The 16,192-nt window shown below is 39.1% G+C and overlaps 1 protein-coding gene across 1 annotated transcript in view; it reads left to right on the forward strand.

The window, feature by feature from the left end:
* Positions 1–6,872, forward strand: part of LOC128657304 (gastrula zinc finger protein XlCGF26.1-like) — a 128,242-nt gene extending 121,370 nt beyond the window's left edge. The window contains exon 10 of the mRNA XM_053711596.1: positions 4,054–6,872. Coding sequence (XP_053567571.1) covers positions 4,054–5,249 — 1,196 coding nt within the window. The 3' untranslated portion in view covers positions 5,250–6,872. The remainder of the gene's footprint in view (positions 1–4,053) is intronic.
* Positions 6,873–16,192: the final 9,320 nt, after the last annotated feature.

Below are 16,192 nucleotides of genomic sequence, written 5' to 3' on the forward strand. Positions count from 1 at the left end.
TTAATCACATTCATAGATCGTCTGACAGGATCATCGTAGAGGGTGTTCATTGACATTATGAAGGACTCTTAAGTCTCAGAGATAGGACTTCTAGTATGCAGCAATTGATGAGCCCATGTCTGTGGATGACCAGGCAGCAGGGAGATGGCAGTGCGCACTTTGAGAAAGTCCGTGGTATAGGTACAAGGCTTGGGTGAAAACAGTAGCTCACAAGAGGTGACAAAGGCATGGTAGTCGGAGCGCTTGCCTGTGAACTTCTCAGATAGGGCAAAAGCGGGCTCAGATACAGAGGCCTCAGATGGTTGAGGAGGAGAGGGGGTTAATGCTGCTGCAGCAGATCGCTGCTCCCGGTCTCTCTTTCTCTATGCAACAGGATCTCATGGCTTGCTTGCAACTCCTGAATGGCTTACGTCATATCGGTTTCATGGTAAGGCTGAGTTATTATGTAACAGGAAGATAAACTTCCCAAAACAGGACCAGAACCCAGTGGCAGAGAACAATAAATAGACAAAGTCCAAGGTGTCACAACAGACAAGGGTTGTAGCAGAGATCGAAGTCAGGAGTATTCAAGGTCAGGGCAGACAGAAAAGAAGCAACATCAAAAACAAGACAAAGTTCAAAAGCCAGGGAAATCCAGAATACGAGTTAAGGAAACAGGATATGTGGTTAGTCTCTGTGAATCAGCCAACAGAATAACTCGGCAGTGAGTGAGAGGGCTGTCCAGGCTTTAAACCCTGCAAGGGCCAGGAATGCCCCCGTTGCTCAGGTTATGCAGGTGCAGGAGTCACCTGAACACCTATGGGAGACAAGGGTGTAGCCACAGAACACTCCCCCATCTGTCAGGAGCCGGGAATGTGTTGTGCACGTCAGCCGCACACGCACACACCCGCACAGACACCCATGAATTTGCACACTGCAAATATGCGCACACCCGCCAATTCAAGCATAGACAGCCGCGAATTTGCGCACACCCACGCAGACACTCACGAATTCGACGTACGTTTCGTTCCATATGCAACGGAACATTTTCAATAGCCACTTGAACTCTGGAAAAAGTTTTGTCATATACGGAATTAAATGTACGTCAAGGAGTTTCTTTAGAGTAAACTTTTTACCTGTGAGGCTAATATACCCACCACTTGTACTAGGAGTGGGACAGCCAAGGGTTGTAGATCTCCATTCTTATTAGCACTATATAGTGCCTCATACTAAGATACTTGCTTGACCGTGGAATCCGGGCAGGTTTTGCGAGCTTGAACTTGGACTAAGGCTTGTGTTTACAAGCAGCCGAAAAGAACGCTCCATAGATATTCACCCAATAACCAGTCTTGCAGTAATCCACCACCTCTGTATGATACTTTTGTATTGATGTGCCTGTTTTTTACTTTGATCTTGTAAGTGGCTGCCTACGTTTAATGGCTTTAATAAATTATCTTTTTAACCCTGCACATAGATCCTGTGTTGTGCTTCTCTTGTCTCTTCTACCTTTTTTCAGATAGAGCATGCAGTTTTAAGATACTTTCCAATTTACTTCCATTATCAAATTTTACAGTTTTTATATACAGTGGATATAAAAAGTCTACACACCCCTGTTAAAATGTGAGGTTTCTGTGATGTAAAAAAATGAGACAAAGATAAATAATTTCAGAATTTTTTCCACCTTTAATGTGACCTATAAACTGTACAACTCAACTGAAAAACAAACTGAAATCTTTTAGGTGGAGGAAAGAAAACAAAAAAAAACTAAAATAATGTGGTTGTATAACTGGGGATGTAGCTGTGTTCAGAATTAAGCAATCACATTCAAAATCATGTTAAATAGGAGTCAGTACACACCTGCCATCATTTAAAGTGCCTCTGATTAACCCCAAATAAAGTTCAGCTGCTCTATTTGGTCTTTCCTGAAATTTTCTTAGTCGCATCCCACAGCAAAAGCCATGGTCCACAGAGAGCTTCCAAAGCATCAGAGGGATTTCATTGTTAAAAGGTATCAGTCAGGAGAAGGGTACAAAAGAATTTCCAAGGCATTAGATATACCATGGAACACAGTGAAGACAGTCATCATCAAGTGGAGAAAATATGGCACAACAGTGACATTACCAAGAACTGGACGTCCCTCCAAAATTGATGAAAAGACGAGAAGAAAACTGGTCTGGGAGGCTACCAAGAGGCCTACAGCAACATTAAAGGAGCTTCAGGAATATATTGCAAGTACTGGCTGTGTGGTACATGTGACAACAATCTCCCATATTCTTCATATGTCTGGGCTATGGGGTAGAGTGGCAAGACGAAAGCCTTTTCTTACGAAGAAAAACATCCAAGCCAGGCTACATTTTGAAAAAACACATCTGAAGTCTCCCAAAAACATGTGGCAAAAAGTGTTATGGTCTGATGAAACCAAGGTTGAACTTTTTGGCCATAATTCCAAAAGATATGTTTGGCGCAAAAACAACACTGCACATCACCAAAAGAACACCATACCCACAGTAAAGCATAGTGGTGGCAGCATCATGCTTTGGGGCTGTTTTTCTTCAGCTGGAACTGGGGCCTTAGTTAAGCTAGAGGGAATTATGAACAGTTCCAAATACCAGACAATATTGGCACAAAACCTTCAGGCTTCTGCTAGAAAGCTGAACATGAAGAGGAACTTCATCTTTCAGCATGACAACGACCCAAAGCATACATCCAAATCAACAAAGGAATGGCTTCACCAGAAGAAGATTAAAGTTTTGGAATGGCCCAGCCAGAGCCCAGACCTGAATCCGATTTGAAAATCTGTGGGGTGATCTGAAGAGGCCTGTGCACAGGAGATATCCTCGCAATCTGACAGATTTGGAGTGTTTTTGGAAAGAAGAGTGGGCAAATCTTGCCAAGTCAAAATGTGCCATGCTGATAGACTCATACCCAAAAACACTGAGTGCTGTAATAAAATCAAAAGGTGCTTCAACCATATTATTTTATTTTTATATTTTTTCTTCCCGCTACCTATAAGATTTCAGTTTTTTTCAATTGAGTTGTACAGTTTATAGGTCACATTAAAGGTGGAAAAAGTTCTTAAATGATTTATCTTTGTGTCATTTTCTTATATCACAGAAACCTGACATTTTAACAGGGGTGTGTAGACTTTTTATATCCACTGTATACACACTTTTTGGGGAACAAGCACCTTCTGAGCAAGTGCACAAGCTCACAGGGTATACGTATACTAGTCTGTTATTGGCTGATGATACATGGGGGGTGGAAAAAGGGGAGGAAAAATTAATTTGACTGAAAAAATGTACTGCTTATTTGAAATTCAGAGGTGTTATTGCCTTGTCTTTTTATTATGCATTTGTTAATTAAGCTATTGTACTGTATTTAGTGGGGGGGGGGTTATGTTGCATATTAACCCTCTTTCCTGTGATGTAAATGCTCTTAACCTTTTTTCAGTAAACTCACTAACTGTGGTGGTTTGATGATATTTTGGAAATTTGTCACAGATTGATATCATATTGGTTTTGCTGTATTGGGGTCTTTAAGCCTTTTTAGCTAAATAATCCTCCTCATCTATATGATATAACAGAGTTGCCTGAGTAATACAGTTGGCTGGGGAGCCGCTGATTATCCCAGAAGGTGTAGTGGACACATGAGTGAGATCCTTCTCTCTGATGAAAATTTTGTATATTTTGCCGATATACTGGGGTGATTTTCTTTGTTTTTGTTGTTCTAGAGTCATCCTTGTTTTAACCACAAGAACACAAGCAGTTGTAATAAAGATTAGTCTAAACGTTTCTGTGAACACAATTTTAAAAAGGACTAGATATATTGGGTAGAAAAACAACATTCATTTTAATTTATTTTGGTCTTTGACTAAGTGTGAATTCTTAGAACTAGTTCCTAATGTCCAGTAAACTGTCCTTAAGCCTTAGCATGGAAACTGGGTAAAGATCTAGTTGTTACAGTTTCTACTACAAGTGTAAGGGACTGACTAACTCAGAACAGTTTATATGTTCTCATTATAAAATTATTATGTAATTAATAACATTACTCCTATTGTGTTTTTCTTATTGACAGGTGAATTAACAAACTGCAATAATCCTAGTCATGATCAGAGTACAGATGCTTCTTTACATCTTCTTCAAAATCAAAGAAGCCACATGGGAAATGTATGTTCGGAATGTGGGAAATGTTTTTTTAAGAAATCACATCTTTTTAAACATCTAAAAATTCATACCATAGAAAATCCTTTTTCCTGTCCTATATGTGGGAAATATTTTAACTTTAAAAAAAATCTTGTTACGCATCAGAAAATTCATACAGGGGAGAAACCATTTTCATGTTCTGACTGTTGGAAAAGTTTTACTCAGAAATCAACTCTCATTAATCATCAGAAAGCTCATACAGGAGAGAAACCATTTTCATGTTCTGACTGCAGAAAATGCTTTACTCATAAATCATATCTTCTTACGCATCAGAAAACTCATACAGGGGAGAAAAGATTTTCATGTTCTGACTGTGGAAAATGTTTTATTCAGAAATCAAATCTTATTACACATCAGAAAATACATACAGGAGAGAAACCATTTTCATGTTCTGACTGCGGGAAATGTTTTACTCTGAAACCAACTCTTATTAGGCATCAGAAAACTCATACAGGGGAGAAAGGATTTTCATGTTCTGACTGTGGGAAATGTTTTATTCAGAAATCAAATCTTATTACGCATCAGAGAATTCATACAGGAGAGAAACTATTTTCATGTTCTGACTGCGGGAAATGTTTTACTCTGAAACCAACTCTTATTAGGCATCAGAAAACTCATACAGGGGAGAAAGGATTTTCATGTTCTGACTGTGGGAAATGTTTTACTCAGAAATCAAATCTTATTAATCATCAGAAAATTCATACGGGGCAGAAAGCATTTTCATGTTCTGACTGTGGGAAATGTTTTACTCTGAAACCAACTCTTATTAGGCATCAGAAAATTCATACAGGGGAGAAAGCATTTTCATGTTCTGACTGTGGGAAATGTTTTACTCTGAAACCAACTCTTATTAGGCATCAGAAAATTCATACAGGGGAGAAAGGATTTTCATGTTCTGACTATCGAAAATGTTTTACTCAGAAATCAAATCTTATTACGCATCAGAAAATTCATACAGGGGAGAAAGGATTTTCATGTTCTAAATGTGGGAAATGTTATACTCGGAAATCAACTCTTATTAGGCATCAGAAAACTCATATTAGGAGAAATCAGAGTTTAACCTCCTAAGTGCAGAGGGTGGCATGTAGTTGTCGCCCACACAATATCAAGTGCTGATGATGACTGCATGTGACCCCCTGGGGTGCACAGTTTTGGAGCTGTTTGAGGCCCCTTCTGCACCTCAAGTGTTTATAAGATGACCCCATTGCAGATTTGATTTAAATCACTAGTCAGCCAGGCCAATTTAAATCATGGTTTTCATTTTTAGAATACGTTTTCAGATTTTTTCCAGTTATATCAGACCATTACTAAATTGGTTATATATCCTTAGATAAATCATTGAAATTAATGAAATTATTTGGAGGGGAACTATCTCAAGTTTAATTGGTAAATTGTTCATATTTGATCAACTTTTCACCTGTACTTTATTGGAAGGAGAAAAATTATTACATTAAAGGGACAGTCAACACCAGAATTTTTGTTGTTTAAAAACATAGATAATCCCTTTATTACTCATTCCCCAGTTTTGCATAACCAACACTGTTATATTAATATACTTTTTACCTCTGTGATTAACTTGTATCTAAGCATCTTCTGACAGCCCCCTGATCACATGACATTTTATTTATTATCTATTGACTTTCATTTTAGCCAATTAGCGTAGTGTCTGTCACAAGCCACGGGCGTGATCACAATGTTATCTATATGGTTGACATGAACTAGCTCTCCCCTGTTGTGAAAAGCAAATAAAAAAGCATGTGATAAGAGAAGGCCTTCAAGGGCTTATAAATTACCATATGAGCCTTCCTAGGTTTAGCTTTCAACTAAGAATACCAAGAGAACAAAGCAAAAGTGGTGATAAAAGTAAATTGGAACGTTGTTTAAAATTACATGCCCTATTTGAAACAGGAAAGTGTTTTTTTGGACTCTTGACTGTCCCTTTAATATTAACAATATAAATAGTTGTATTTATCTAAAACAATAGCATTATTTTTCATTTTTAGATCATTGTGCAGATCTATCCTACTCCAAACAATCTTCTATTTAGTGAGCTTCTTGAAACTTAGTATGGGCTGAGTCAGTGTACGTAGATTTGCAGGGGAGCAATGGAAAAAGGAAAGGAAAGTCAAAATTAAACGTTCATGATTCAGAAAGAACATGCAATTTTTTTACAATTTTCCAATTGACTTCTCTTATCTAATTTGCTTTGTTCTCTTGGTATCCATTTTTTAAAAGCCTGCATAGGTAGGCTCACTCAGGTGATGATAATAATAGAAGTGAATATGAAAATTGTATGTTCTATCTTTCTTGATTATGTCCCTTTAAGGTCTATTTACCAAGTATGTTAATTGTATAACATTTTGCTGTGAAAAAGGGGAATGTTATTTCTGCAGACACAAATTTACAGTTTTGAAAACTACAAAATCAATAATATGTGATAATATCTTCAAGATTGAAAAATTTCCAAAATAATGTGACATAAACCTCTGGGAGAGCATGACATTGTGAATGGATTAATAGAATTAATTTACCAAAAAAAAACCATTACATCCACGAAGATACAGCATCTTGCTATATAATAAAAACTCATCTATATTTCAGGATGAATAACCTTTGGATTATAATGTAACTTAAATCCTGTTTTAATTTAAAAAAGAAAAATCTAAATTAAAAAAATGTGATTTAATTTAAAAAAAATTTTTTTTTTATTTTTTTTTTTATTTTGTGGGGGGTTTAAATTGAATTTTATCCACCCTGTATTACCCAGTTTATTTGCTATCCCATATGGGGCTCCAAGTGATCACCCAGAGCCCCATATGTGCAGATCAAAGTTTTAAATATAACCAAAAGCCCATTTCTTTTTGAAGTTCAATTGCTTATTTCTATAGAAAAGCTTCATGTTATTTTAAATGTCTGCTTATTTTAGAAATGTTACCAAATACAACTATAGATCCACCACAGTTTTTACTATAAAGTTAAGGAAAAAAAACTCACTGTATTGTTTACACCCTTGTTTATTTAAATTGTAATACAAATAAACATCTGTAAATAGTTACTTTAACACCACACACAGCCTTAGTTTGCACCACACTTTATCTGTCCATAATTGTCCTCAGCAGAAACTCATGACCCCTGATAATGAAATACTGAAATCATATTTCTTGTTTGATCTGCATTTTTCTACTGGTCACAAATGTGAGTCTGATCTAGGAGTCCGATGTTACAAATCCATTTTATCTTGGGGGTCCACATGGAAAATTGTGCACCATATCATAACTAATAACTTAACATTATTGGTCACGTATAACACAATGACAATTTAGTTGTACAACCATGACATGTGCTGCCAAAGGGTAAACAATATACAAGATAAAGCTGCACGACAGACCAGGGCACCATTCAGAGATACAAGCAGACTATTTCCAAAACACGCACTGACATAATTACATCTATTTCTGCATCAGTCATAGGGTTTGTAGAATAAAGCTGTTTACATAGAACAACTATATATACATTTGTTTTGTATTTCATTTTTATTAAAGGTAACAAGTATATAACAAAGTATTATGTCTTTTTGAGGAATAAGAGTGTTTGTAAGATATAACAAAGAGATAAATAACAATAAAGAGGGCTACAGTGTAGGACAGTGGTTACACTTGCACTAGTGTAGACAACACTGACAGTAAACCTTGGTGTGGGATGCTCACCTTAGGCCATGGGGGTTGAGGGAGGATTGGAGGCTGAAGGGTCTGAAAAGGTCTATGTTCTAATCATGATATAAATCACTAGTCAGTAATACTCTTATTTAAATCATGTTTTTTACATAAAGGCTACATTTTTAGGACAATAACTTTTCAGATTATTTTTCCAATTATATAAAAAATGTCTTTTAGTTTTATGTCATTAGAAATAAATAAATAGTTATGAAGTTATTGGGAGGTGAACTATCTCCACGTTAATAGGTTAATCATACTTGATCAACGCTTCAGCTGTATTTTATTGGAAAGATAAAAATAATCATTAACTTAATAATAATTGATATAGCTGTATTTAACTAAAGAAAAATAATTACCTTAATAAACTAAAACAAAAACACTATAGGTTTCACTTTGATTTTACTTCTTGTCCCTCCAATCTCACACTTAGGTCCTTGTGCAGATCTATTCCACTACAAACAATCTTCTATTCAATCAGCTTCTTGAAATTTAGTAAGGGGTTGATTCTGTTTACATAGAACGTTTTTACAATTGCATCTATCTGAATCATGAGAGAAAAAATTGGGTTTATTTCCCTTTAAAGGGACTGTAAACTTTGACATTTCTTACCCACCGTATAAATTTTTAAATATACATTTCTCCTACATTGGTGTATCCGGTCCACGGCTTCATCCTTACTTGTGGGATATTCTCATTCCCTACAGGAAGTGGCAAAGAGAGCACACAGCAGAGCTGTCCATATAGCTCCCCCTCTGGCTCCGCCCCCCAGTCATTCTCTTTGCCGCTCTGAACAAGTAGCATCTCCACGGGGGTGGTAAAGAGTATGTGGTGTTAGTTGTAGTTTTTATTTCTTCTATCAAGAGTTTGTTATTTTAAAATAGTGCCGGTTTGTACTATTTACTCTACAACAGAAAGTGATGAAGATTTCTGTTAAAAGAGGAGTATGATTTTAGCACCAGTAACTAAAATCCATTGCTGTTCCCACACAGGACTGTTGAAACCAGAGAACTTCAGTTGGGGGGAACAGTTTGCAGGCTTATCTGCTTCAGGTATGATCAGTCATTTTTCTAACAAGACCAAGTAATGCTAGAAGACTGTCAGTTATCCATTCTGGGATAGGTAAGCCATTTTCTTAGACTCAGTAACAGAATTAAGGCTTATAACTAGGGCTCTATGCTGGTTGACACTATTGTGGGCTAAGTCGATTACTTTTTATTATGTTTATGTGACATTTTAAGTGTTTTTCAAACTTAAACACTTTTGGGGAATTTTATTTACGCCTGGCAGTTGTTTAGAATGCAGTTTGTCTGGAATGCAGAGGGAGGAGGCCTCATTTTCGCGCCTCAGTTGCGCAGTTGCTTTTCACTAGGCAGTTCATGCAGCTTCACGTGGAGTATCTAGAGCTTGGAAAAGGACTTCGGAGAGGCTTATTACTTATTTGAATAACCCCTAAGGAAGGTAAAACGCCGCAGTAGAGACTGTGGCGTGGGACTGTAGTGTCTTTAACCGGTTAATTACCGTTATTAGCTCCGGTTTGGGCATTTAAGGGTTAAATTGTCTGAAAATTGGTGTGCAATACTTTCTAAGCATTAAGACACTGTGATGAAAATTTCATAAAGATCGGATATTTCTTTGATGGTTTTCTGACATTTCTGTAATAAAGTGTACACTTTTATTATTTAAAGAGACGGTAACGGTTTTGTATAAAATAACTTTTATTGCATTAAAACTCTGCCTAAGTCTGTCTAACATGTCTGTGCCTTCAGATAGCCTATGTTCTGTGTGAATGGAGGCCAAGGTGGTTCCCCCATTAAATGTATGTGTAAAGTGCGCAATAGCGTCCAAACAGATAAAGGACAGTACTGTCACTTTTAAAGATGTTGCCCAACATGAGTCTTTAAATGAAGGTAGTGGGGATAGTTCATCATCCTCTCCTTCTGTGTCAACCCCAGCTTTGCCCGCGCAATCGATACCTAGTACATCTGACGCGCCTATGGCTGTTACTATGCAGCAATTAGCAGCAGTAATGAATAATTCCTTAGCAGCCTTTTTATCCAAAATGCCAGTTTTTCCTAGAAAGCGTGATTGCTCAGTTTTAAATACAGAGGATGAGCAAGCAGACGCAGGGGATAATTCATCTGTGGTACCCTCACATCAATCTGAGTTGGCGGTGAGGGAGGGCCTGTCTGAGGGAGAAATTTCTGACACAGGAAAAGTTTCTCAGCAGGCAGAGACTGATACCATTGCATTTAAATTTAAACTAGAACACCTCCGCGCCCTACTTAAGGAGGTGCTAGCTACACTTGATGATTGTGATCCTTTGGTGATTCCAGAAAAATTGTGCAAAATGGACAAATTTTTAGAGGTCCCAGTGCACTCTGATGCGTTTCCGATACCCAAGAGGGTGGCAGATATAGTGACGGCGGCGTCTTTTTGGTTCGATGAACTAGAAAATTCGCTCCAGAAGGAGACTCCTTATGATGAGGTCATGGACAGAATTCACGCACTGAAGTTGGCTAATTCCTTTATTTTAGATGCCGCTTTTCAATTAGCAAAATTAGCGGCGAAAAATTCAGGTTTTGCAATAGTGGCGCGCAGAGCGCTTTGGCTAAAATCTTGGTCGGCGGATGTGTCGTCCAAAACAAAATTGCTTAATATTCCTTTCAAGAGTAAGACCCTATTCAGGCCAGAATTGAAAGAGATTATTTCAGACATCACTGGGGGAAAGGGCCATGCCCTTCCACAGGATAAAGCTTTCAAAGCAAAAAATAAGTATAATTTTTGTTCCTTTCGCAATTTCAGGAACGGACCGGCCCCTAGCTCTACAGCCTCTAGACAAGAGGGTAATGCATCCCAGCCCAAACCAGCATGGAAACCATTGCAAGGCTGGAACAAGGGAAAACAGGCCAAAAAGCCTGCTGCTGCTACCAAATCAGCATGAAAGGATAGCCCCCGATCCGGGACCGGATCTGGTAGGGGGCAGACTCTCTCTCTTTGCTCAGGCTTGGGCAAGAGATGTCCCAGACCCCTGGGCTTTAGAGATTGTCTCTCAGGGGTATCTCCTAGAATTCAAGGAACTTCCTCCAAAGGAAAGGTTTCACATGTCTCGCTTGTCTTTAGACCAGACAAAGAGACAGGCATTCTTACATTGCGTAGAAGACCTTTTAAAGATGGGAGTGATACACCCAGTTCCAAAAGCAGAACAAGGACTGGGTTTTTACTCAAACCTGTTTGTAGTTCCCAAAAAGGAGGGAACGTTCAGGCCAATTCTGGATTTGAAAATCCTAAACAAATTCATAAGATTTCAGTCGGACAACATGACGACTGTGGCGTACATCAATCATCAGGGGGGAACAAAGAGTTCCCTGGCGATGAGGGAGGTATCCAGGATCATCAATTGGGCAGAGGATCACTCCTGCCACCTATCAGCAATTCACATCCCAGGTGTAGACAACTGGGAAGCGGATTATCGGAGTCGTCAGACTTTCCATCCGGGGGAGTGGGAACTTCATCCGGAGGTTTTTGCCCAGTTAACTCAACTATGGGGCATTCCAGATCTGGATCTGATGGCGTCTCGGCAGAACTCCAAGGTTCCACGCTACGGGTCCAGGTCCAGGGATCCCAAGGCGACATTGGTAGATGCCTTAGTGGCGCCTTGGTCGTTCAATCTAGCTTATGTCTTGCCACCGTTTCCCCTCCTCCCCAGGCTAGTAGCCAGGATCAAACAGGAGAAGGCTTCGGTAATTCTAATAGCTCCTGCGTGGCCACGCAGGACTTGGTATGCAGACCTGGTGAATATGTCATCGACTCCACCATGGAAGCTACCTTTGAGACAGGACCTTCTAGTTCAAGGTCCATTCGAACACCCAAACCTCTCTGCAACTGACTGCTTGGAGATTGAACGCTTGATTCTATCTCAGCGTGGGTTTTCAGAATCAGTTATAGATACTCTGGTTCAGGCCAGAAAACCTATAACCAGGAAAATTTACTATAAAATATGGCAGAAATATCTCTGTTGGTGCGAATCCAAGGGTTACTCATGGAGTAAAGTTAGGATTCCAAGGATACTTTCCTTTCTCCAAGAGGGATTGGAGAAAGGTCTGTCAGCTAGTTCTCTGAAAGGACAGATATCTGCTCTGTCTGTCTTGTTGCACAAACGTCTGGCAGCCGTGCCAGATGTTCAGGCGTTCGTACAGGCTTTAGTCAGAATCAAGCCTGTTTACAGACCTATGACTCCTCCATGGAGTCTAAATTTAGTTCTTTCAGTTCTTCAAGGGGTTCCGTTTGAACCTTTACATTCCATAGATATTAAGTTACTATCTTGGAAAGTTTTGTTTTTGGTTGCTATTTCTTCTGCTAGAAGAGTTTCTGAGTTGTCGGCTTTGCAATGTAATTCACCCTATCTGGTGTTTCATACGGATAAGGTAGTTTTATGTACCAAGCCTGGTTTTCTTCCAAAAGTGGTTTCCAATAGGAATATTAACCAGGAAATAGTTGTTCCTTCTCTGTGTCCAAACCCGGTTTCTAAAAAGGAACGTTTGTTACACAATCTAGATGTGGTTCGTGCTTTAAAATTCTATCTAGAAGCAACAAAGGATTTCAGACAGACATCATCCTTGTTTGTCGTCTATTCTGGTAAGAGGAGAGGTCAGAAAGCTACTGCTACCTCTCTCTCCTTCTGGCTTAAAAGCATCATCCGATTGGCTTATGAGACTGCCGGACGGCAGCCTCCTGAACGAATTACAGCTCATTCCACTAGAGCTGTGGCTTCCACATGGGCTTTCAAGAACGAGGCTTCTGTTGAACAGATCTGTAAGGCAGCGACGTGGTCTTCTCTGCACACGTTTGCCAAATTTTACAAATTCGATACTTATGCTTCTTCGGAGGCTATTTTTGGGAGAAAGGTTTTGCAAGCAGTGGTGCCTTCCAATTAGGTTACCTGACTTGTTCCCTCCCTTCATCCGTGTCCTAAAGCTTTGGTATTGGTTCCCACAAGTAAGGATGAAGCCGTGGACCGGATACACCAATGTAGGAGAAAACAGAATTTATGTTTACCTGATAAATTTCTTTCTCCTACGGTGTATCCGGTCCACGGCCCGCCCTGGCATTTAGTCAGGTTTAAATTTTTATTTTTGTACACTACAGTCACCACTGCACCCTATGGTTCTCCTTTTTCTCCTAACCGTCGGTCGAATGACTGGGGGGCGGAACCAGAGGGGGAGCTATATGGACAGCTCTGCTGTGTGCTCTCTTTGCCACTTCCTGTAGGGAATGAGAATATCCCACAAGTAAGGATGAAGCCGTGGACCGGATACACCGTAGGAAAAAGAAATTTATCAGGTAAACATAAATTCTGTTTTTATATAATTATTATATTGTGCAGAGTATAAGCGCTGTGGAAGCAAATGAAACTAACTTTTATTATTCCTATGTTATTTACCGCTCCGTCCGCCCATGCAGCCTGAGTACATTCTATAGCAAAGTCAGCGCTGCAGGGCACTTACGTCATACAGACACTTCCTCCTCCCATCGCTATACCCGGAGCGCGCATTATGTGTAAGCTTGCGCATGCGCCAATCCACAAGTCTACTTCACACAATATAAGCAGTGGATCGCGATGCAAAGCGCATTGCAATTCACTGCTTATGTTACATTCCAGTTCCTCCTCGCATCTGAAGAGAATCATTTAGCAAGCCACCCTAAACTAAAACGAGCAATTTAACAAAATATATTTCTTTTTTGGTAAGTTTAATTTTTGTAATAGACCACCAATAATGCACAATAACTATTTTTAATTACATCCTCTGAGACTAATTATTATGTTTTATGTATAAGTTTCACATAATACATTACACATATTGTACGCTAAATTAAATTGCTCGTTCGTCTGTAGGAGTGACTCATCGCTCTATCAGACACACAGAATCGCAATGCAGGACGAAGCATTGCGATTCTGTATAAAGCAGAAGTTAGAAGCAAGAATGTCACTGCGCATGCGCACGTCATGAGGGAACGCGCGCTGTGAGGAGAGGAGAATACGGACGTTCTAACGGCGGTTGGATGCAGGGGCTATGACGAAGCGGTCAGAAAACAAGATTTATTAGGTAATGCTAATTGAACTGATAAAGTTTTTGAGGATCAAGTGTTTACAGTCCCTTTAAGGTCTATTTCTCAACTTTGTTTATTCTATAACATTTTTGCTGTGAAGAAGAAGCTTGTTATTTCTGAAGACAAATTCAATTTAAATTATTAAAAAAACTAGGTGATAAGCCTGCCTAGAGTGCAGTCTATTTTTAAAAAAAATGCAAACCCAAAAGCTAAAATTACAATAAAAAAATATAAAATTACAGAAAAAAATAAACAAAGCTATCCAAAATAAAAAATGTAAACCTAAACTAATACCCCTATAAAAATAAAAAAATCCCCCCCAAAATAAAAACACCCCGTAATCTAATACTAAACTACCAATAGCTCTTAAAAGGGCCTATTGTAGGGCATTACCCTAACTTAAATAGCTCTTTTACCTTAAAAAATTAGCCATTAACAGTAAAACCACCAACCCAACCAAACCCCCCAAAATAAAAAACACATTAAAAAAACTAAACTACTCTTTGCCCCTAAATGGGCATTGCACTTAAAATTGCATTTGGCTCTTTTACTACCCTTAAAAGGGCAATCAACTCTTTTACAGCCCAAAAAACCCTAATCCAAAAAAAAAATCCACGCCAAAAAATAAAAAAAAACGCTTAAGACTAAGTCCCAAATAAGTACTCACTGTTCCTGAAGTCCGTCGGAGAAGATCTCTTTCCAGGCGGCTCCATCATCTTCTATCTTCATCTGGAGCGAAGGCGGATCGGTCTTCCCTGATGGGCAGATCCAGAGCTGTGATCCTCAGTGGTGGTTCTCAGCGGCAGTCCTCAGTGGCGGTGGCGGTCCTCAGCGGCGTGGAGGCTCCTCTTCATCCAATCTCCATCGTACACTAAAAATGTAATGAAAGGTACCACATTCAAATTGGGGTACCTTGCATTCCTATTGGCTGAAATGTTGAAATCAGCCAATCGAATAAGAGTTACTGAAATCCTATTGGCTGCTCAAATCAGCCAATAAGATTTCAGTAGCTCTCATCCTATTGGCTGATTTCAAATTTTCGGATTTAGGATTATTGGTCATAAGACATTTGGTCATAAGAGATTGGTTAGTAATGTAACAAATTAGAGCTTGTCATCCCTGCATCAAGAGGTCCCTTTATTTGTGCTTATCCATGTATATAAATGACTTTAATAAGGTCTCACTATATAACTTAGGCACTCTCGCCCATTCTCATGCTGCTGCCCTTGTGCCTTACACTAAATTCAAAGGTCTCTACAGTGAGAAAGTTATCTTCAGACCCTATGTTATAATATGGAACTTATTCACTAAAGTAAGAGGCCCTCTCAAAATCTTACTAAGCACCATATGCACAGATATACTGCCATAAGCACACCTATGCACACAGGCACACACAGATACACTATCATATGCACTCACACACAGGCATACACTGTCACATGTACATATACACACACAGGTACACTGCCATATGCACACATACACACAAATGCACACACAGGTACACTCCATAAATGCACACACAGGTACACTGCCATATGCACACATACACACAGGTACACTGCCATATGCACACATACACACAGGTACACTGCCATATGCACACACACAAATGCACATACAGATACACTGCCATATGCACACACACACACACAGGCACACACAAATACACTGCCATAAGCACACATACACACAAATGCACACACAGATACACTGTCATTTGCACACATGGACACACACATACACTGCCATATGCACATATAAAGACAAATGCACACACAGAAACACTACCATATGCACACATACACCCACAGGCACACACAGATACACTGTCAAATGTACAGATACACTGCCATATGCACACATACACACACAGGCACACACAGATACACTGTCATATGCACACATACACACACAGGCACACAAAGTTACATTGCCGTATGCATAGTTGCTAACACTTGAAAAAAAATTCCAGGGACACTTTGCAGCTATCAAATACCTGCATGAAAATTTTTAACACACCCCCGCCCTAAAGTTCCGCCAACTTTGCCAAACCTACATAATTAGCATAATTTAGCTCCACCTATTTATTATGGTGCATTATATTATATATTATTATAAATTAAAATATGAAACTAAAAGGTATAGAAGGAGAATGTAGGGAATGGAATTAATGAAAGAAAGGGG

This window comes from Bombina bombina, chromosome 4, assembly GCF_027579735.1.
Source record: "Bombina bombina isolate aBomBom1 chromosome 4, aBomBom1.pri, whole genome shotgun sequence".
NCBI classification, from domain to species: Eukaryota; Metazoa; Chordata; class Amphibia; order Anura; family Bombinatoridae; genus Bombina; species Bombina bombina.